At 40.1% G+C, this 24,127-nt stretch overlaps 1 protein-coding gene across 1 annotated transcript in view; it reads right to left on the bottom strand.

Annotated features, from left to right (window-relative positions):
• Grm3 (glutamate metabotropic receptor 3) overlaps nt 1-24,127 on the bottom strand; it is a 102,074-nt gene that overhangs the window by 20,953 nt on the left and 56,994 nt on the right. The window contains exon 3 of the mRNA XM_052172405.1: nt 615-1,681. Within this exon, the coding sequence (XP_052028365.1) occupies nt 615-1,681 (1,067 nt within the window). The remainder of the gene's footprint in view (nt 1-614; nt 1,682-24,127) is intronic.

Below are 24,127 nucleotides of genomic sequence, written 5' to 3'. Positions count from 1 at the left end.
TACAATAAAGTTTTTAGCTGTTAAACAGCACAGTTGTGTATAGCATATTTGTATATGTAACAAGGCTTAGGAAACACAGTAGATTGTATTTTAATCCATTGAAGTGAAGAAATGAAGCATGAATAAAAGTTTTAGATTTATGCTGATCCTGAACTAATATTGCAATGGTACTTTAATTTATAGATCCATCTCTTGTAGACATCCTCTTGTGTCCAATTTCAAGTGTTCTCATTGGGGTTTTAGTGATTAAGTCTCATTCTCTTGCCTATTGGCTTTTAAATTTAATTAAGATGTTTTTATGTGTATGTATTATGTTTTATTCCTCACTAGATTATAAACTACTTGAATGGCCCATCAGTTATAGCCATCTTCCCTTCTGTGCCTGCTGCACGGCTCTGAACAAATTAAGTTCTAATTAAGTGTCTTAAAGCATGGTGAATTAATTTTCTCACATTACATTGAGGTTAATTATGACATTTGTAATTATTTGATTCATCCTTGAAATAAAAAGGAGTCTATCCTACCTTTCACCCAACAAAACATTGATAAATGAAAAGAGCAAAAGAAAGAAGAAAGTCAATCTAAGAAAAAGAAGAAAGCATCCAAAGACTTACTCTGTAGTCACTTGATGTCACATAAAATATAGGGAGGAATGCCAACCAGATGATGCAGGTAGTGTACATAGTGAAGCCTATGAACTTGGCTTCATTGAAGTTTTCAGGACACTTCCTTGTTTTGAATGCATACACAGTGCATAGGATCACCAGGACCACGTCATAGGTCAGAGAGATCAACATACTGGAATCTTTGACATTGCATTTTAGGATGACTGTTTCCCGCTTCTCTGGAAGGGTGTATCTTCTAGTACCTGGAGTCTCCAAGATAAGCCACACAGACACCATCACAATTTGCACCAGTATCAAACCCAGGCAGATAAAAACCTGAGAACTGGGGCTGATGAATTTTGGCCTCTGAGCGCCATTCTTGACTCCATCAAAGATGCGAGCGATGCAGTTTGTCTTGGTCAGAAGAGCTGAATAACAGATGGCAAAGGAGGTCCCAAGCCCAAGTCGGCGCAATGCACAGATGACAGGCGATGGTTTAGCAATGAAGAAGAATGTCATGCAATAGGACAGGCTAACTCCGAATAACAATATGTAGCAGAGTTCTCGGCCTGATGCTTTGACCAAGGGTGTGTTGTTGTGCTTGATAAAAACAGTTATAACTATGCTTGTGCACATAAAACCCAGGCAGGCAATAGTGACTGGGCCTATTGCCCAGGCATCTTCCCACTTGATGTAATCCTCTGGAAGGTTGTAGCATCCAGATAAGTCTGCAGTGGGCCACTGGCCAGGGCCACAATCCATGCAGGTGAACTCATCAATCAGGTATTCATAGGGCTCACAAGGGATGCAGATCCAGCAGCAAACATCCCCTGGCTGCATGTTTTTCATTTCATTGGGGGCACAGGGATCACTGCACTGGGAAGTGGGGACTGAGTTCCGGGACCAGTGGATAGAGTCCACATCTAGATATAAGGTTTCTGCCCAGTGGCCAACCTTTAAGTAGGAATATTTTCCACCTATATGCTGAAAGTTGAACACGTTGTATCTTCCCATCCCGTCTCCAAAAGTGTCAAACTTCACAATGCTGTCTGCTCCTTTATTCGGGTTGAATGGAGCTTTGATACACAGAATGAAAGAAAAGAAAAGAACACTTGTTTAGGTGTCTCATATATCATCAGTCAATTACTTTTGGTGTATGCTCAGCAGAACCGAAGAAACGGAAACTAGAGATAGCAAGGCTGACATAATTTACCACTTACCATCAAAAGCCACGCATCAAAAGCTTCTAGAGTGCTTATGTATTCATAAATTTACTCACTTCATGTTGCTGAGTGTCTAACAGGTGCCAAGCACCAGTAATAATAATGAACACAATAGAGTTCTGCCTTCAAAGAGTTGCATAACAGAAAAGCATTGGCAAACACAGAGTTGTGCTCTATGTGATGTGAAATGTTATTTTCTTTAAAGTTTTATAACAGGTATGAGACAGAACTTCATGTTTAATTTCATACTTATTTATGTACAACCACTGAAAATTTTACAATCTTAAGTTATTTCATGACGATAAAATAATACAAAATTAATAGGAAGAAATTTTCTCCTTGAAATGAAATTCAATATAAATGTATAATACATGCACTTAAATATTTCTGATGAGTCACATTGAAAAAAAGTTGAATTTTATTTATAGTCATTCTGTAGCTTTTGGGATATAATGTTATGTAGCCCAGGCTAGCCTCAAACTCATAGCATTTCCCTACCTCAGTATTTTGAATGCTGTGGTTGCAACCACGTGCTGGTGTTCTTGGCTAGATATTTTATAAGCATAATATTAAGTAGAATATATGCAATTGGGTATCATTTTAAGTGTAGAGGGCGGGCTCTCAGACAATGGTATGTTCTAGATCCTGTCCTGCCAAATCCTGCATGGCCACTGTGGAAGAGACAGTGTGACACAGTTCTCACCCATAGAGCATCAGGACAAGGGCCTCTATGAGTGTTGACAATTGTTAGTCATAAGGCTTATTTGTATATTAATGTATATATTTTCATGTTCCTCCTTCAGGGAATGTTCTTCCTGTTAAGGTTAATGACTCCATGATAATAAGAATCAGTGTGAATCCTGGAGGTGAGGGTGTGTCTATGTTCTTCAGCAAAATGGAAACTGCTATGACTTTCCGGAGAGCCCTTAAGGCTCTGGGAAAGAACTCTGAAAACATAATTTCTCAACTATTCAAATATAAGGATGCAGTATGAATTACACAGGGGCTTCATGAACCCAAAGGAACAGAGGCAGCTGCACTATGAGCTACCCTATCAGAAAGATACTAAGGGAGGAGATAAAGAGATTTAGGGAATTGTGATTTCTTGTCAAGTTTTCACCCAGCTACTTATTGTTTGTGCTTACAGAGGCAGGCAGATTCAGATCCATCTAAACTTTTCCCTCTTTCCCAGTTGTAGTTGATCATGTGTCCACTGTCACCATGAATAAGTTACAAAGTGAGTTTCAAAAAATTTATTCTTTTTTTTTGTTGTTGTTGTTGTTTGGATTTGGTTTTTTCAAGACAGGGTTTCTCTGTATAGCCCTGGCTGTCCTGGAACTCACTCTGTAGACCAGGCTGGCCTTGAATTCAGAAATCTGCATGCCTCTGCCTCCCAGAGTGCTGGGATTACAGACATGCGCCACCACCACCTGGCTAATAAATTTATTCTTAATACATCATGGTTTGCATTTATTAAATGTCTCAGAAATAATACACTGAGGTAATGAACTCCGTTGAACTAAGAGAGGAAGCTGTTCTCCTTAAGAGTTTTTCATTTTAATTAAAATATAATTACATTATTTCTTCTTTCCCTGTCTTTCCTCCAATCTCTTTCATGTCTTTTCCCTTTAGTCTTTGCATGTCCTTCCCCTACTTTTTATTCAATCATGACTCCCTTTTCTTTGCTTATTATTATATTCTTTCTCTCGTATGCTCTTTTACTTACACACTCACTTAATCTCTCTCCCTCCCTCCCTCCCTCCCTCCCTCCCTCCCTCTCTCCCTCTCCCCCTCTCTCTCTCACACACACATACACACACACTCTTATGAATATATAAAACAAACTGCTAATTCTGTTTAGTATTGCTTGTGTGTATATGATTTCAGGGCTAACCACTTGGTATTGAATATCCAATGAGGGTGTTCATCCCTGAGAAGACTAATTCTGCCTCTCTCAGGAGTCATTTGTTGCTTATAGTTCTTTATTTATAAGTGAATCTATTAATAATTCCTCCTTTCATGTTAGCTTGTCTAACTGGTGGTGTTATTGTTTGGGTCTTGTTTAGGTAGTCATATTGTTTTGGTATTATGGGTATAGTTTCCCTCTCATATATAGGAGACATAATCTCATATAGCAGACTTCCTGGCCTTCTGGGTCTCACAGTCTTTCTGTCCACTATTTTGTAATATTCCCGGAGCCTTAAGTGTGCAAGAGTTACGTTAAAGAGGGAAATTATACTCAGTTTACAACTTCTTATCTAGCCCACTTACCTTCCCCTTACACATGTTTATTCTCTTGAAATAATTACTAAGTAATTGTCTTCAAGATACAGCTGAAGACTGAATTTCCATTTGGCATGAGGCTCAGTCAGTGGCAGTGTGATCTTTATTTTTATGCCACTTTTGCTAGTATGCTGTGTACTTACCATTTCACACTGTTAGTGTCTACTTTTGCCTGAAGAGAAGAATGTCACTGTCTGTGTGGTTCACAGACATACTTCCTTATGGTTTATTTGCTACTCTCATGATACTTATGAGTATGTGAAGAAACCAAGGGAGTAGAATAGGATATCCATAAGTAGACCTACTTCAGCATAATAAATGCTAAAGGAGGCATCTCAAATAAGGGAAGCTCTTTCCCTTTATTGTTAGATAAGAAACCAAGGGAGTAGAACAGGATATCCATAAGTAGACCTACTACAGCATAGTAAATGCTAAAGGAGGCATCTCAAATAAGGGAAGCTGTTTCCCTTTATTGTTAGATAAGAAACCAAGGGAGTAGAATAGGATATCCATAAGTAGACCTACTACAGCATAGTAAATGCTGAAGGAGGCATCCCAAATAAGGGAAGCTATTTCCCTTTATTGTTAGATAACTGTTTAACCAACTGAAAAGCAATGAATTTAGGTCTGTAACTCATTACTTATGCCTAGATAAATACTGAAAGAATCAAAACCTTGCATGTAAAAACTAAAGGCACAGAAGTTCTAGAAATAAAAAGAGAACATTAATATCAGAGTGGAAAAAGTCCTTTGTAAAGATTAGTGAAAAAACAAACAAATAAATAGACACACACACACACACACACACACACAACCAAAACCAAAACCAAAACCAAAACCAAAACCAAAACCAAAACCAAAACCAAATCCCAAGACAACTTATGGCAAAATCTATCAAGATTCTTAAGTTCTAATATTAAGGCTGAGAGATAGCTCAGTTGGTATTGTGTTTGCCTTGTCAGCATTAGGACCTGAATTCAAAAATTAGCACAGAGTGTAAAAATCTGGGCATCCTGGTAGAGTTTATAATCTCAGTCCTGGAGAGGTGGAGATTGGAGGATACCTTTGGTTCACTGCCTAGCCAGCCTAGTTTAATGGGTGAGCTTCAGGTCCCAGTGAGAATATCTGTGTTTTAAATAACAAGATGAATGGTTCTTGATGAACCCTGGCTGGTCTTTGACCTCTGTACACATGCACACACACACACACACAACACACACACACACACCGCGCATGCGCACACATACCCACACACACGTGTATCCTCATATACACATGTAATCCACATATGTGCACATATGTGAAGTTCTAAAAACAATACATATGAAGAACAATGGAGCACAAGTGAGAAATGACACTGCAAAATTCAAATAGATATAATTTGATAATATACTAATTTCTAATGTAAAATAGATCCTAATAACCCATAAAAGTATTAAAAAATATGAATAGTTATTTTACCACAAGGAAAATCTAATTTTCTGAAACACATGAAAATATGTTCAACATTGGTCAAATTACAGAAAAAATGCAAACATCCAGAGTAGAATAATAATCCTTTGAAGATGTTCACAACCTAAATGCAAAGCTCCTGTTACTGTTATGTTGGGGATTGGTTCTAATACTTTGATTTAATTGGGAATCTGTGTGGTCTCCAAACTCTGAAGATCCTTGTTCCCAACTGGTTTTTGGTTGATCAATAAAGATGCCAGTGTCCAATGGTTGGTCAAAGGGAGACGGGGTGAGACCCTTGGATTTTTGAAGCTAGGGTGAGGGAGGAAGGAACAGAGAATCACCATGATGCTGTAGGAGACTGATCAGATTTACAGTGGCCAAAGGAAAAATCATACGAAATGTAGGTGAGAAGAAACGTGACACCTGAAGAAAGGGCTGCGCAGAAGTGTCTTGGGCAGCAAAGAATAGGGAGCCGGCAGAAGGAACAGGGCAGCAAAAATAGATCGTAGATTTATAGAGTGTTGAGTCAGAAGTATTCTAGGGAAATCTGTGATAGCTGGGTGGAGGATTAGAACTCCTAGCTTTGGAGTTCTAACTCCTAGTCATGGCATACTAAAATTAAGTAGTGTGTGTGTGTGTGTGTGTGTGTTTCTATCATGGATTCAGAGTTTCTGGGCAGGTGGCTGGAAGCCCACTGGGAACCAAAGTGGGGTAGCTAAACTCATTGCTACACTGTTATACTAGACAACAGAGAGGAATTAAAGTTGGAATTAAGATTTCTTTAAGCTGACATAAGAACACTTTGCCTTATATGGGTGAGCCCACTGTTACTGACACAGGCCAGAAATGTTGGAGAGGGATCATCAGAGGCAGTTTCTGGGTGATAGATTCAGAAGATGAAGCTCACCACTGTTGGCTTTAAAAGAGATGCCAACATGGGTGGGCAATAACAACTGGAAAGGAGAGAAAATGAATTCTTCTGTGGGTGTCCCCAAGAGGTAAATCAGCTCTGAATATATTGCTTTTACACCAGTAAAATCAATTTGGACATCTAGCCTCTAGAAATGTGAGAAATAAAATTAGGTTGCTTTACATTGACAGAGTCTAGGGGTCTTGATCAGGTTCATTTTCTCTGCTAGTCAAATAATTAAAAGGTAGGAAAAATCTTGAGTGCAACAAGTAGCTACAGAGGAGAAATCTCTAACAGTGTAGCCAGCAGCCAGCAGTCAGAACCAGCAGTTGAAAGGCATTTATTGGGGGTGGTGGTGAGGAAACACACATACTGCAAACTCACATAGAAAAAGACCTTCTTGAAAAGCAAAGACGGGGCTTGGAAAATCTAAGAAATCCTATCTTTTCTTTAGAACTGAGGATTTAAAAAAAAAAAAAAAAACCCTCTGAAGAATTTTCCTCCCCTAATTTAGGGTTGGTCAGTTTGAAGATTTCCTGATTTGGCCTTGAACTTGTTGAGCCAGTTTATCAGGAGAGGCACTACTGGAGGCCTTTGTTTTAAGCTGTCAGGCTTTTTATACAGGCCAGAAGGGTGTAGAAGAAGCCAACAACTTTAATTACCTAACTGTGGCCCTTCTCCCATGTTTCTGCATACCAGACAGTCTCCTAGTCTCCACAAATCACCAATTTTGTGGTCTTCTGTTTCAGTAGTAGTAGAAAACCAATACACACAATAAAACCATTTCTCATTTCTAACATGCTCTACTAATAAGACCATACTCAGGCAAAAATCTCTCTTTCCTAATTTTATGTGTATGAATTAGTATATTTCAAGAGGAAAGCAATTGGATCTTTTTTTTAAATTATAGATGTATGCAAGTTGGCTTTGCACTTTCCATTGGTAGAATGCAGTCTACAGATCAGTTTGGTTATATGTTTACTGAGGGATTAATTTGTAACAGAAATACTTGGAACTGACTCAGTCATTCATCAGTTAGGTTCATGAATAGTCATAAAAATGTGAGAATGAATATATGTATTTCACCATGCAGTATGTACATATTAGAAAAAAAATACCCTAAGAGTTGTATTGTCTTGTGTGAAAAACAAAATGTTTGATCATCTATATTTTATGGGAGTGGGGGGCATACAGTGATCTGTTCCTTTTTCTTTTCTATGCATAGAGGAACTCAGGAATAGCTAAGAACAGTGGCTACTTCAGCTAGCAGATGGGCAGTAAACAGATGAGTGTCAAAGACGAAAGGTTAGATTTTGAACGATGTGGGTATATTACTTATTCAAATATGCTCTAGGCAATCACCTCATGAGACAGATGGGAAAGCCTTCAAAAGGAGAATGCAGAGAACAAGAATTCATGTTCGATAGTGAGAGACCCTGCCTCAAAAACACACAGTAGACAGCTTCTGAGGAATGACACCTAAGGTTATTCTCTGGACTCCACATGTGTGCATCCACCCTCCCTACACACACACACACACACACACACACACACACACACACACCTGAGTACATACAAACCTACAAGTACACAGAGGATCAGCTTTACAAAATGATATAGCAACTATTCAGTGCAAGTATTGAAAGATGAGTATGAGAAAATTCTAGTTTGGCCAAAATGTTAGAAGGAAAGAAGGAAATGCAATTAAGTAGTGGATCAATTTGTTTCCCAGGAAAAGAGGACAAATAGAGAAGTGCACAGCTGTGGGTGGTAGACTGAGCTTGGGAAGGTGAGGGAAGAGAAGACTGTTCTTGTTAAGTGTGCAGTATTCACATAAATAATTTTGATAAGAAGTTCTACAACTAAATGGGATAGTTAAGGAAGATCAGCCAAAACATTTGTAAGGTAAATAATTATGAAAATATTGAAAGTATTTTAAAACGTCATTGAAAATGGGTTATTTTGGTGGACCCTTCTGTGTATATGCATGCACATGTATATGTATGTATATATGTATGTCTATGTGTATGTGTGTGTGTGTATTTGTATATGTATGTATATGTATCCATGTCCTTAGTAGAAGTGGTTTCTCAATAACAACTTACATTTCCTAAATTTGTTAAACAATAAAATATATGACAAAATATGACTTAATGCATAAATCTTTTAAGTATAAAAATCACCGTAGGGTCCTTCAAATGACAACTTTATGAATCCTAACAAGAAATCCATGTCAGAAGCACCCTGAACCTTAATTAGAAATATGAATGCAATCTCTGATAAGTGGATATTAATTAGCCCAGAAGCCCTGAATAGCCAAGGCACAAATCACATAACAAATAACTCCCATGAAGAAGTATGGAAAAGGTCCTGATCCTGGAAAGGATTGATCTAGCATTGGAGGGGAATATAAGGACAGAGAGAAAAAGGAGGGAGGTGATTGGAGAAGGGATGGAGAGAAGAAGGTTTATGGGACATATGGGGAGGAGGGATCCGGGAAAGGGGAAATCATTTGGAATGTAAACAAAGAATATAGAAAATAAAAATATTTAAAAAAAAGAAATATACAATATTACTTCCATAGCCTGAAAAGGAGCAAACAGAGATCCTAGAAGACAAAGGAGAACCACATCTGGCCAGAATGCCCCATGTGAGCTCAGTCTTTTCCTGAAACAACGATTTCAAATACAACATTGGCCTGGGGAGTGAGGTGAATGAACTCCCCAGAACTGAAGTGACTTTGAGTGGCAGAAAAGCTGAAGCCCCTGGGTAACGATTCTGTCACCTTCCGGATACAGTTAGAGTTGCCTTCAGGTCAAGAGACTCACGGGGGAGAGAGTTACGATGCAGTGAACTGCAACCACAATTCTCTAGCAATTGCTTAGCTTTTTGGTGTGGGAAATCTGGGCAGTTTGCTATTTCTCAAGTGGGTTCTCATCAGGGAAGTCAGCATAATGAGACATGGGAAAATAAATCATGTTACCTTTCCTCAGTACTGCAACAGCATGAGAGAATCCAGAACAAAAGAGGGGAGAGAGTATCACATAGCAAGATGGAATCCTTGTTTATTTGTTTGTTTGTTTGTTTTAAGGCACACTGTCTGTTCCTAAACCCAATCTCTAGCTTCTTCTCCCTCTGTTGTAGTTAAGAGTTTCCATGGCTGTGAAGAGGCACTACAGCCATGACAACTCTTATAAACAAAACCATTTCACTGGGGCTGGGCTTATGGTCTCAGAAGTGCAGTCCATTTTCATCATGGTGGGAAGCACAGCACGGCAGTGTGTAGGCAGACAGTACTGGAGGAGCTGAGAGGTCTACATCCTGATCTGAAGGCAGCCAGGAGGAGACTGGATTTTTTTTTTCTGTTTCACACTGGGAGTACCCTGAACATTTAAGACCTCGAAGTCCCACCTCTACAGAGACAAACTTCCTCTAACAAGGCCACACCTCCTCCAACAAGGCCACACCTCCTAACAGCGCCCCGCCTTATGACCAAGCATTCAAACACAGGAATCTATGAGCGCTATTCCTTTTCAAGCCGCCAGCCCCTCTAACGCTGCAAAGTCAGTTCTTCAATTTCAGACACTGCTCCCGCCTCAGGTCAAGATAGTGGTTTTCGGAGTGGCTCATTAGCCAATTAGTACTGACCCCAGTTCCAAGTGGATTTATTTAAAAGTTTTAGTATCAAGGTAACCAGCCCTCCTAGGACTCATTTGGCAGAGATGAGTCAAGTCTAATTCTTAGAAATATCACGGGGCAATGCTAAGAGAAAATTAAACTGGTTTAGTCCTCTTCTTTCTCTCATACTCCTCCAATTAAGGTAAAACAATAATATGGCTCTTCCGAGGCTGTCAGTAAAGACAACCTTGTCTGCACTGCCCAGGTTCACGTTGGTAAATACTAATTAAGATTGCAAAAACTACTGACAGCGACATGGCTCTAAATTTAAAACTGGATCCTCAAGTAAGTGGCTGTAGACCTGTCTAGTGAAATGCAGTAAAGATAAGGTTAAGAAGAAGAAAATGCCATCTCCCTCTACAGATCACGACAAAGGTCAGAGGTGAAGAAGCCAAACTCCTTTGGCTAGAGCAGACAGACTCCATACAGCGAGATAAGAAACATTGACGGAAACCCTGGTTGCTAGGAATTTACCTTCTGAGGAGGAGGAATAGAAATGCTGAAGCAGATCTCATGGTTCAACGGAGTGGCGCTAGGGCCACGTTGTCCTTGGACTCAGTTTCCCATGTAGGGGATGTTCAACTAGAACCTTCACAGTGAAAGTGAGTGTCTGAGGAAAGACATGGAGTCCAGTGGAAGGAAGTTTTGAACCGGAAGTCCCTCATCAGTTCTAACAAAGAGTTAGCGTGGGGAGGCTTCTGGGAAGGGTTTCGCAGCCTTTCTCTCTAGCCTCCACAGTGCTGCCAAGACTGTGTGAGCTCAATTCAGTAGGAAGCAATCTAACATTAGACTAAGAATGAGAAAGGAGAGACAGGCTTAGAGAGAAAGCAGCAGCAGCAGCAGGTGCCAAATGGCGGGATCACAGCCCCAATCTGAGGGCCCCCTCAGAGATCACCTACGTAGGATTTTGCTCATTGTAGCTGTAATCAGAGTGCTCGCGCACTGGTTAGAAGCCACCTTCAAGTGACCTGATGCTACCAGCATGGTTTTTCTGCCCTTTCACCAGACTCTTGTCCTCTTCATTTTGTAGACAGTGACTCATTTGTGTCTGCTTTAATGGGTGTTTAGTTACTAAACCCTTTCACTAAAACATAATAATAGTAATATGAAGTATAAAATAAGTTCACTACAAGTGACTATCAAGATGTCTTGGCTCCTGTTCCTAGCACTTGACTCTTCTTTTCTTCAAGGATAGCCACCATTTTAATCTCTGTGGTAGGTGTAGTATCAGTATGCTAAAATTGCTGTAACAAAAACGGCACAAAGGATTGCTTGAATTGGTAGAGATTTATTATTTCACAGTTGTCTGAAGTCGAGGGCTAGCAGACTTTATTTTCCCTGATGGTTGTGTAGGGGGATATGTTCAAACTCTCTCTTCAAGGTGGGGTAGCTTCTCTGAAACCTCTGGTTCTTCTTTGCCTATATATAGATCTGTCACTTAAATTAGAAACAACACAACATACTCTTCTTATACCTCTTTGTTTGTGAACAAACTTTCCTTTCTATAAGGAAGCTAGTCATATTGGATTTGTGTCCACACTAATGAACTCATTTTGACTTGGTTATAATCTTAAGAATTTGTTTCCAAATAAGGTCATTATTCTGAGGAAGCAGGGCTATGAATTTAACATAGCTTTTGGGAAGGAAAAATGTAATTCGCCCTCTAACAACCACATGCTATTTTTGCCCGATATTGAAGCTTATTTAAATGATGATATCGTAAAGTATTAGTTGGTACTGAATGTCGTTTGGTTAAAGTTTTGTGAGATTTATTCATGCATTGATGAGAAGATATAGTTAGCTCCTGTTATTTTATTCGTCTGAGACTGGGTCTGATTACATAGCCCAAATTGGCCTCAAGCTCACAATTCTGCTGGCTTAGCCGTCTGGGTGCTGGGATTTCAGACACACCACTGTGCCTGTTTGGCTGCTTGGTTTAGATTCTATAGTGTTTTATCATATAATATGCTATGAATACAATCAAATATATTGTATGCTTGTATGAAATTCCTAAGTTTGAGTAGATGAGTGGGGTGATCTGGGAAACAATAAAGGAGTAGAAAACCAAGAGAAAAAGAGAATGATTTCCAAACAGGATGCACTGAGAGAGTTATTGCTGAGGACAAGTATAAATGGGGCCATTTAGGACACAGTGGCCAACGGGGAACTGCATACCACAGCTCCCTCGCCGGCCAGCTTGGATGCGGCAACTTTTATTTGTCACTCATTGATGGTTGCTATAGAAGTGCTGCCTCCTGTACACTGTTGACATGATGTAGTTATAAACACAGAATGCTGCTATGAGCTACAAGGGGCCTATAGAAAACATCTTCAGGCAGACAACCGCAGAACCTTTTATTAAACTACTGAGGGCTTGAGAGATGGCTAAGCAGTTAGGAGCACTGTCTGTTCCTCTAGAGGACCTGGTTTGATTCTCAGCACCCACAGGGCAACTAACAACCACCTGTAACTACAGTTCTAGGGAGAACACTTGGGAATATTATTTCAGGAAGTGCATTTTGCAGTCTCACCTATGTTGGATTTTCTTTCTTTTAAATTTGATTTTCAGGAATCTATCTTCTGTCTGTCTGTCCATCTGTCTATCATCTATCATCTATCTATCTACCTACCTATCTACCTATATCTCTCTCTCTCTCTCTCTCTGTCCCCTATGTTTTGTCTGTCCATGTATCTTCTAGCTATTATCTCTCTACCAGTCTGTCTTCTATCTCTCCATCTGCCTATCTTCTACTTGACTGTCTGCCTATCTATCTATCTATCTATCTATCTATCTATCTATCTATCTATCTATCCATCCATCTATCCATTTATCTTCTGTCTATCTATCTATCTATCATCTATCTTCTATTTGTCTGTCCATCTATCTTCTATCATCTATCTATTATCTGTCTGTCTGTCTATTGATCTTTCTTCTATGTTCTGTCTGTCTGTCCATGTATCTTCTATGATAGTCCATATCTATCAGTATGTCTGTCTTCTGTCCATCTGCCTATCTTCTATTTGTCTGTCTGCCTATCTATCCATCCATCTATCCATCTATCTTCTGTCTGTCTGTCTGTCTATCTGTATCTATCTATCTATCTATCTATCTATCTATCTATCTATCATCTACCATCTGTCTTAGCTATTTGTCCATCTCATTCTGGACATGAGTTATTTACAAATGTATTTCTGGCAAATAGCTTTTGCCATTCTGTACTTTTGCCACATTTGTAATTAACAGTTATCTAACAAACATAAACTCTTTGTTTTAGTTACAATTAAATTGAAAAATATATGTCTAACTTCTAATTTTGAACTCTTGCTGACTGGTGATTTTAGCAGTGGGAGTACTCCTGCTTGTGAACGTCTAGCTCTCAAGGGAGGCTCTCGGGTATGGAGCACATTTCAGAAGAGTGAATGTCACCGTGCTGCCAAGCTCTCCTTTGTGCTGCCAATGTGCTCTGTACTTCATTTCAAGGAAGCCGATCCCAGAACACTGTAAGATTGTCAGTGTGTGCTCATTTCTTCCATGGATTCTAAACTCCTTTAGAACAAGAAAATGGTTCATTCATCTTTGTATTCTCCTTAGGTGAAGATGGACACTGAATAAGTTTTCACCAATTGTTTCCCAAACTGATTATTAAACTTATTTAAATACTCTCAGGGTCTTTAAAAATTGTTAATTTTTAAATTATAACACAAACCAATCAAATATCAAGCTGAGAAGAATTCTTGACACTTTTCTGGTTTCAAGATTTATTTATTTGTGTGTGTGTATGTACATATGTATACATATATGAATATATGTGTGTATGTATAAGGCCGATGACAGCTTCTAGGAATTGGTTCCCCTTTCCAACTTGTGGCTACTAGGAACCAGGTATCCTGCAAGCATTTTTACCTCATAAATCCCTTGACACTTCATTTTGATGTACTACTTTGCAGTCTGTGTTAGAGGACAGAAGTGTTCTTACTACTGACATGTTGTCCCTGGCTTTTGTGAGGCCCAGGGACCATGGACTGAGCTTTCCCCATTCCCCAGAGGGATACTTCCACCTCAGCCTAAATTTTCACTACAAATGACACAGTCACTCCAGTAACCTCTATTTTTTTTTTTTTTTAAGTAAAGGGAGGAGATGTAGCACTGTGAAGGCATTCTGTGGCCTGGTTAAGCGAGGCTTATTCTGGAGACCCAGTAGAATATATTCTACAAGGAAGGGATGGAACTGTGAGCCATGCTCCCAGACAGGTTCCTGACACGAGGCCCTCAACTCCATAACCCTGTGGCCAACAGTCATGTAGGGTCACACCCCAGCCACAAGGCCTAAGAGGCTCACTCCATCCCCACAGTCACCTGGCAACAGCTGGGTATGTTCCTCCCCATGGTTACCTAGCAACAGCCAGGTAGGCTGGCCCACTATAAAGAGAGGTGTTTGCCTCCTCCTCTCCTCTCTCTCTTACTCTCTCACTCTCTTGTTCTATCCTTTGTCCCCTTGCTTCCCCTCTCTCCCCATTCCCTTCCCCATCTCTCCCATGGCCATGGCCAGCTTCTACTCTCCACCTTGTCTCTGTCTCTGTTTATCTCTTTGTCTCTCTTTCTCTCTCTCTCTACTTTTCTACAATAAAGCTCTCAAACCATGGACTACCTCCTTTTATCAAGACTCGCCCTGCTGGAGCAATAGAATAGGTCTTCTCCTAAAGAGCCTTGTCTAATCTGCCAGCGAGGCTTCTCCTCCATGATCTATGTTCCAGCCATGATCTCCACCAAGCCTTGCCGCCAATAGCTGCCAGACCAGACCAAGGACTCGCCAGCGCTTCCTCCCCCCTACTGTGCCCCCACCGCCCCCTTTTCCCTTTGGCCCAAGAGCCTCTGCTGCCTCGGGGTCCCCACCCATTCTCAGCTCTTCTGTGGTATCCAGCAGCATTCTGCAATGCCTGAGAGTTAGAACCTGTCATCCCTGGCCTCTGTGAGGCTTAGGGACCCAGGACTGCACTTTCCTCACCCCTGAAGTGGGGTCTGGAGGCCTCATAAGACCTGATGCCTGTCCCGCGGTCAAGGGGTCAAGGGGTCATGCGTCTGCCCATTCAGTGCCAGTGAGCTCTGAATGTCTCTAATCAGAAACAAGAAAAGAAGCACACTCTTGTGTGAGGCAGGAGTGGGAGGTATCCAGCCTTTGAGAGCTTGACACCAACAGAGCTGTCTGATCCTAAGGAGAGACAGACAAATAGGGTCTCGGTGGGGACATCCCTCCCAAGTGATTTCTTGCCCCAGCACAATGCTGGGCATCCAGGGGTAGTACATGATGTTGTAGCACTCACCATCAGGCTCAGTTTTAAAGAGAAACTGAATTAACAAGATACATTTAATTGGTTCTCATGATTTGTGGTGTGACCAAGTCATGTATTACAGCATAAATAGGCAAACAAAAAGGGGTGGAAAAGACTTTCTTTAAAGTAGACTTATATAGAAACACTTATTCAAGACTTTTTCAAAAGAAGCCTGACCAATACAGATGCGGATGTTTGCAGCCAACTATCAGACTGAGCACAGGGACTTGAAGGGAGGAGTTAGGGGAAGGACTGAAGGAACTGACGGGGTTTGTAACCCCATAGGAAGAGCAGCAATATCAACCAACCTAAACTTCTAGAGCTCCCAAGGACTAAACCACCAATCAAGAATACACATGGAGAGATCCATGGCTCCAGCTACATATGTAGCAGAGGATGGCTTTATCTGGCATCCATGAGAGAGGAGCCCCTTGGTAAAGGCTCGATGCCCCAGTGTAGGGGAATGCTTGGGCAGTGAGACAGGAGTGGGTGAGTGGGTAGGGGAGCATGCTCATAGAAGCATGGGGGAGGGGGATGGGATGGGGGATTGTAGAGGGGAAAACAGGAAGGGGGATAACATTTGCAATGTAAATAATTAAAAGAGCCAATAAAAGAAAGAAGGTTTAAGCTTCCCATTGTTGTGCCTTAGATCGCTTCTCCATGTTGCAGAAGATAGATATAAGTGGTGAAGATGAACGTAACTGGCACTGGACAGAGGGTGGAAACTGCTGGGCAAATCCCACTCAGGGCTGCTCCAGGAAGTCAACTTTGCAGACTGTATGGAAATGGGTAGCAGAGCTCATGCTCTGAAGAATGCAGTGACAGTAACAAGAATGTACTTAATAAAATGAGCTTTCCTCTTTTAAAGCACACAAAACTTCTTTATATAAAGAGCAGAGCGGCAGAAATTTCATCCAGCCTTTGAGAATGAATGTGTCAAAGATAAGCACAGCAGCTTAGCATGCAGGAACTTAAATGTCCATGGGTAAAACAAATTAATTTCTGTTCTACCCGGTGCATGTACGGGCATGTGCTCGACTCTCTATACTATCATGTACAAGGGAAAGAGAGTACAAGGGAAAATAAATAACTTCTGTCAGAATGCTGGTCCATTGCTAAGTTGTCATGTGCTCCTAAGGCACAGCAGCATAGCTCCGTCTGTCGTCACGTGGAAGGGCTGCATTATTGAACCATAAGATTTCAAGGGACTTTGTCAGGTCATCAAGCATATCTACCCACTGCTAAGAAATCCCAAACCTACATCAACCTGAAAGGGTTTCTATGTCTCTAGAAACAACCAAATGAAAAAAATAAATTATTCTTTATAAATTTTTCTCCCTTCTGTGCGCCAGAATTTCTATTTTGAGCCTGAAGTGAATGAATATTGGGAAACAAACTCTGGTCCTGAATGAAAGCTGCGAGTGCCCTTAACCACTGAACCACATCTTCTTCCCTTTACAATGCTTATAAGGTGGCACAGCAATAGAATTTCATTGCCCCACTTTGTAAAGTCTAAACAACTTTCTAAGTATCTAAGCACTAAGTGATGTCAGTAATTTGTAGTCTTCTTACTGACAAAGAAATATACTAAGGAAAAAAATCTGTAATCTATCAGCTGGATGGACAGAGGCACAGTTTTCATTACTGGATACAGGGGTTAGATTTTTGGCATCTAACTTGTGAATCTGCTTTATAATTACATGCATATATATGAATATATATGACATGTGTATACATATGCATATAATACTCATCCAAATTTTTGGATAATTTCATATTATTTTAATTTCTTTACTTTAAACTTTGAGTTTTACAGATCTATGTAATATGTTTCACATTACCTTTCATTTAACAACTTTATAATCTCCAACTGTATCTATATGCCACCTTCTTCCACTGCGTGAAACTCTTTCCACTGCACATTTTTGTTCACTGTCCCCTGTGCTTCAATATGTTCTTTCTTTCCTCTAGCACCTGGAAAATGTCCTTCCAGACCTGCAGATGCATTCCTTGCACCTTTTCTGATTCTCTTAGAGTTGGAAATACCAATTCTTGACTGTGATCTCATATTGTTCCTTTTCTTTGGCACTTGTTGTCTTTCTCACACATACTTTTACTATATGAATCTTATAATTACTCTTCCATAATCAAACATATTTTGAGCTTCTCAAGAGCATAAAAAACCCCATCCCTATATCTCAAATAAAATTTGTAAGACAAGAGGCTATGGCGATGGCTCAGTAGGTACAGGACCCGATGTGCAGGTGTGAGTTTAGCATAGTTCCCTGCTTATGACCCCAGCACTTGGTAGGCAGAGACTGGGGACTTCCCCCAGAGAAAGCTAGCTTGCTAGACTAGTCAATTTAGTGAGTTCTGGGATGGAGAGTGGTGATCAAGACAACTGATGTCAGCTCTGGCTTATACATGCACATATGTACACACACACCTGCACACACACATGTGACTGCACACATGAACGCAAGAACATCTACGTAGAGCATGCACATATACATGCAGATATAAAAAAGAAGTGTAACACAATGGTGGTAGGTTTAATTAAACATGAGAAATGCTTGGTCCATAACATGCTATATTTTCAATATGCCGGAATTTGTGTCCTTTCATAAAATATTTAGGGAAAATATCGATTCCACTGGTTCTATTGAACACAGCCATAGCTGGAAAGAGATATAGTTTTCCTTTCCTCCATCTGGAGAACAGACTGCTTGGTAACATATTTAAATTGCTACCCCTTCAAATGATGTATTAGGAAGAACAGGTTCTAAAAATGAGATGTAATTATCTCAAAAAAATGTCAAGAGAGAAAGAAAAAAAATTTAGTTAGAAAGAAAATTATAGAGAAAGAGATTTTTAAACTTGAGTTTGTTGTGTAACTGAGAGAGGAAATTTGTCAAGGAAGCTCAGTGATGGAGAACTCAGCTGAGCAAGCCATATGTGGCCATCAAATTTCTGCCGGGACCCCGGGGGCTCTGGATGTAGACCTCCGCTGTGAGTTACCTCAGTATGTTATTTTGTCTGTGTCCCCTGTCCACTGGAGCTCCTTGGGGTTGGGGCTGTGACTGTGACGTGCTACTTTCTCCACAGTCTGATGCCTTCACTGAAATCTCAGATTCACTGTTAAGTGGCCGCTTAACTTCTTTGTGTGTTTCATGTGCACATATTGTGAGCTTTAAGTTTAGAGTTCTTAGTTCAGCATCTAACACCCAGAAATTGTTCTGTAATGTGACCTGACTGTTAGTGTGACTGTCAGCCACTAGAGAGTCAGTAAATACTTGTAAAAAGAGTGAATAAATGCATGAATGAATGAGTGAGGGGCTCTGCGCCTGCATCCCAGGGACCAAAATGGCTTGCATCTGTACACCTGACTGTTACACGCATCATAATAGTTCTTTAGAACTAGGCTTCACTTACCTAAATTACACTAAGGCATTTACATTTTCTGACAGAACTTATTTCTTTTTGGTGAATAGAAATATTTGCTTGATCTTTGATTGTTGAGAGCATAATATTTGCAGCATTGTACTTTTTCCCAGTTTGAGGAAATCATTTGTAACATAACAATGCTTTAAGCAAAAATCTTGCCTGATTACCTCTCTTATATCTTGGAGTTACACACACACACACACACACACACACACACACACACACACACACAGAGAGAGAGAGAGAGAGAGAGAGAGAGAGAGACAGAGAGACAGAGACAACAGAGACAGAGATGTAGAAACAGAGAGACAGAGAGATAAACACACACAGAAAGAACAGATGGACAGAGATGTAGACAGACACACACAGACACATGCACAGTGACAAATACATAGACACACAGAGACACACACACACACACATACACACACAGTTTAAACACTCAAGGAAGTAAAGAGATATTAGATTTTGTTTTCGGTATGTAATCTTGGCTACAGACACAAAGAGAAAACAATGTATGACTTTGTCTCTTTGCACTTTTAGGGTCATCCTAGCTGAAAGTAGGTAAATGGCATATCAAAACGGAGAGTGCTAATGACTGAAAATACTTAGATTTGAGTGTTCTGGTGGGCCTAAGATACACTGTCCTGTGTGTGTGTGTGTGTGTGTGTGTGTATGTGTGTGTGCATGCATGCGCGTGCACACAACAGGGATTTATAGTAATAATTTTTCTTATTGTTGTAAACAATGTGACTGCTGTGTAATAAATATGTTCTCACATAAGTACAAGGACATTAAGGAAAAAATAATGACAAATATGAGGCATAAAGAAAGACTTCCCAAAATATCAACTAATACTTAAATTTGACATTTAAAGTTAGTATAATATGTTGATATGAAACTGATATTTAAAGTTGATATAATTTGTATATACACACACACACACCATACTGTATCCTATTGCCATAACCCTCTGAAGTAACCTGATATATTTAAGGTTAATACTTAAGTCTTTTATCTGAAAATTGGAAAAGCACTTGTGAGTGAATTAGATGGTCCTGCATATGGTACTCAAAACAGACTGTCTTTTTAGTTTGTATGAAGACCTCCTTTAAGTCCCTCACTTCCATAATCCCTTTAAAAACAGCGATCCAGAGAGAACACCACTGCCTCTTCTTCATCTCACTCTGTAAGACTCTGGGGAGCCTTCAGGAATTGGTGCAAAAAGCAAGCAGAATTTATTTTTCCAACATGTTGAGGTGGCCCTGTACATGGAGAGAGAAGGACCATGGGCAGTCTGCCTGGCAGGCCTTTATACAGCCCTCAGGGCAGCTGCCATTCGGTACAATGTGATTGGCAGAACAGTGTGACTTTAAAACTGATTTGTCATTAGGGCTTGAGTTAGGTGGCTGAAGGTCTCAGAGTAACTCCAGGCCTACCCCACCTGCAGGGATCTCCCTGAGGTCTGAGGAATGTAATCAGACCTTCTCTTCTGGAGTGGGTGGGGGAGGGGCTATATTTTTTGTGACCTTTCTCTTCTAGCAGGGAAGGAGTTTGGTGGAATTTTCCAAAGTTTCTGAGCTGACCTCTTCACAAGCACCAGACTTGTCTGTCTGCTCTATCCCACCCACATCAGTCAGTTTCAAACAAGCAAACAAATAAACATTCAAAAATGTAGCATGCTTGACCGTGGACAGCCTACTGTCTTCTTTCCCACAACATCTGTGTACTTTGTTTTGTATATGTTGTAAGGTAGAGACCCTCTCCACATAAAAAAAAAAAATCAAAGTGCCCACAAAAGGAGGGGTTGTTGTTTAGAGTATGCATATGCAAAATATTGTAAGAACCTGATCATAGGTTCATTCTGTGCAAGTTCGAAATGTGCTTTGTAACACATAAAGGTCCACATATGTTGCAAACCTGAAAGGCTTTCTCTTATAATTATGTTTCCTATGATAATTTTGGTATGGTGAAGGAAAAATCTTTGCAGGATTCAGGCACTGTCCCACAGTTTCTCCTAGAATTTGTCAAGTTCTTAAACAACTACCTTCTATTTTCCTTTTGTTTTGATCTACTTTCTATATATTAGGAAAGACTTAGAAAATATTTTAATATAATATTTTCTCCTTTTTAGATCTAAACTTTAAATATCTTGTAAAAATTGAATTTTTTTTACCTTTTTTTATTTATTCGATATATTTTTTATTTACACTTCAAATGATTTCCCCTTTTCTGGCACCCCACTCCCTGAAAGTCACATAAGCCCCCTTCCTTCCCCTGTCCTCCCACCCACTCCTTCCAACTTCCTTGTTCTGGCTTTGCCCTATACTGCTACACTGAGTCTTTCCAGAACAAGGGGCCACTCCTCCTTTCTTCTTGTACCTCATTTGATGTGTGGATTATGTTTTGGGTATTCCAGTTTTCTAGGTTAATATCCACTTATTAGTGAGTGCATACCATGATTGATCTTTTGAGACTGGGTTACCTCACTTAGTATGATGTTCTCCAGCTCCATCCATTTGCCTAAGAATTTCATTAATTCATTGTTTCTAATGGCTGAATAGTACTCCATTGTGTAGATATACCACATTTTTTTGTATCCATTCTTCTGTTGAGGGATACCTGGGTTCTTTCCAGCTTCTGGCAATTATAAATAGGGCTGCTATGAACATAGTGGAGCATGTATCCTTATTACATGCTGGAGAATCCTCTGGGTATATGCCCAGGAGTGGTATAGCAGGATCTTCCAGAAGTGAGGAAGTTTTCTGAGGAACCACCAGACTGATTTCCAGAGTGGTTGTACCAATTTGCAACCCCACCAGCAGTGGAGAAGTGTTCCTCTTTCTCCACATCCTCTCCAACACCTGCTGACTCCTGAATTTTGAATCTTAGCCATTCTGACTGGTATAAGGTTGTTTTGATTTGCATTTCCCTATGACTAATGAAGTTGAGCATTTTTTATGCTTCTCCGCCATCCGAAGTTCTTCAGATGAAAATTCTTTGTTTAACTCTGTACCGCATTTTTTAATAGGATTATTTGGTTCACTACTACTACTACTACTACTACTACTACTACTACTACTACTACTGTGTACTTGTTTATCTGTATGCACACCATGTTCATGCAGGTGCTCTCAAGAACCCGGAAGAGGTGGAACTGGAGTTTTAAGTGGCTGTCAGCTGTTCAGTGTGGGTGCTGGGCACTGAACCCCATTCTTGGTAACAGTAGCCAGTACCCTTAAGCACTTTGGATCTAGTAATGTACCACTATGGAAGGGGGTGAAGATGGTCTGTGATTTGGCATTCAAGGGTTTAAACATATGTCTTGGATCAGGTATCCCTGTGTATTGCACTGCAGAAATTGCCATTTTTAGACTAGTCCATTTTGTGGCTGCTAATCACAGCCATTTGGAGGTGATTTTGCCCCAGCCCTGCTGGGCTACACAGCATTACACTTGGCTAGAGAAGGAGGCCATCTCTAATTTTCACTGCTAGAATGGTCAGTTTTCAATACTTTCTTGCAACAGTTTCAAAATTATCCTTGGAATACCACTTCTTTTGTCAGCTTTAGGATATATGATTGTCTTTCTTGAATACACCGTAGAGAAACTCATTCAAAGCACAAGTAATAACATTTTTAAGGTAGCAATTGGAATGAGCATAAAGTCTCCTTTTTCAAAGCTTTGCTGGATAATGTGTGATTTTAGAGGGAAGAAATTTACAAAAATCATGGCAGAGAAAGGTGAAAGGTGAAAGACTAATGTTTCTTAGATCCTCTGCTTCCCACACATGTGTAAAGACATACAAACAACGACAGCTATTTCTCTCTTTATTTTCACCCTATGAATTCAGCGAATGGCACGAAGCATCTCCAGCTGTGATAATTGCAGTGTAAAGTGAAGTGCTCTTTCAAGTGGAGAAGCTGGATCTGTTTGAGGCAGCTCAGGGGGATACGTTTTATAAGCAGCTACATCTTACAGGAAAGATGTCTGAGACAGATGCTGACCGGTCACTGTATGAAGACAGGTGAGATCAAAACGTTTTACCCAGTTTTGATTGGAAGTCCGAACTGTGATTTAGGAACTCAGGGTCCGGAAGATAAGCTATGATCCACAGAATATACACGAGGACAGAAAGCTGTGGCATGCTGGGGTCGGTCTTTCTTCTCTAATTGCTAATTGTTGTGTTGTGCTTCCGGCATTTCAGGTGCTAGTGGGAACCGACTAAGACTTGGGCATCTCCTAGACACTGAAACCTTTCTCATTACACTTTCTTTTGTTGTATGAAACCCTCACTTTATATACTCCTCTGAATATTTCCTCTGTAGCCCTTTTAAAATCATAAATGGAATAATACGTAATATATGCCTTGCCCTATATGGCTCTTTCTGAGTACCCACTCAAGTATTCATTCTTGTATTTTACATTATGCCATTGAATTTAACTTAACTTTTTAAAAACAATTTAGAGATTAGGGGATTTTAGTATGAATGGATTTGAGTTATGTAAGTAGTAAGAAGTGAACAATTTCAGGACCCAAGCTGAGGTCTACATGAATTTAGCACTTGTGTTTTTCACTACAACAAGCTCTATCTTATTTTTGTTCTTAGATCTTCCAGCCTAATTTACATTTATTTTTAGTACTTTCTTTGGCAGCCTCTGGGTTCATCTGCTATATTCATTATTCCACAATGATTTAGTGGTCTCAGAGATACATAATAGACATAGCATTGCATGTTTGATGAATGATCAATTAAGAATGATTGGAGCTGGCGAGATGGTACTGCGGAGGAGAGCACTCTTGCTTATGCTGCTCTTGAAGAGAACCCGGGTTTGACCCCTGGAACCGCGGGCTGACTTCCAGCGCTCTATAACTCCACTTCTAGGGTGATCGGATACTCCCTCTGGCCTTCTCAGGAGCCAAGCATACACACTGTAGGTATGCATACATACATGCAAGTAAATGTTCTTATCTATACAATAAAACAACTAGTCTTTAAAAAAAATGGCTAGCAGTGCTTTTTTTTTTTCAGCAAAATCATCTTCAGGTTGTAATGGGAAGGTTTCTATATGTGCATACTTTGAGGAGAAATTCATTTTTTCTCTTGTCTTCATGGAAAGTAATAATTCACACACAGTAAAGGCAATAGTATGGCCTCTGAAATGAGAAAGCATCACAGCAGGCGTGTGTGTGTGTGT

The sequence above is a fragment of the Apodemus sylvaticus genome, chromosome 2 (genome assembly GCF_947179515.1).
Source record: "Apodemus sylvaticus chromosome 2, mApoSyl1.1, whole genome shotgun sequence".
Classification (NCBI taxonomy): Eukaryota; Metazoa; Chordata; class Mammalia; order Rodentia; family Muridae; genus Apodemus; species Apodemus sylvaticus.
Note: the sequence above shows the minus strand (reverse complement) of the source record. Positions and strands in the feature narration are given on the sequence as shown.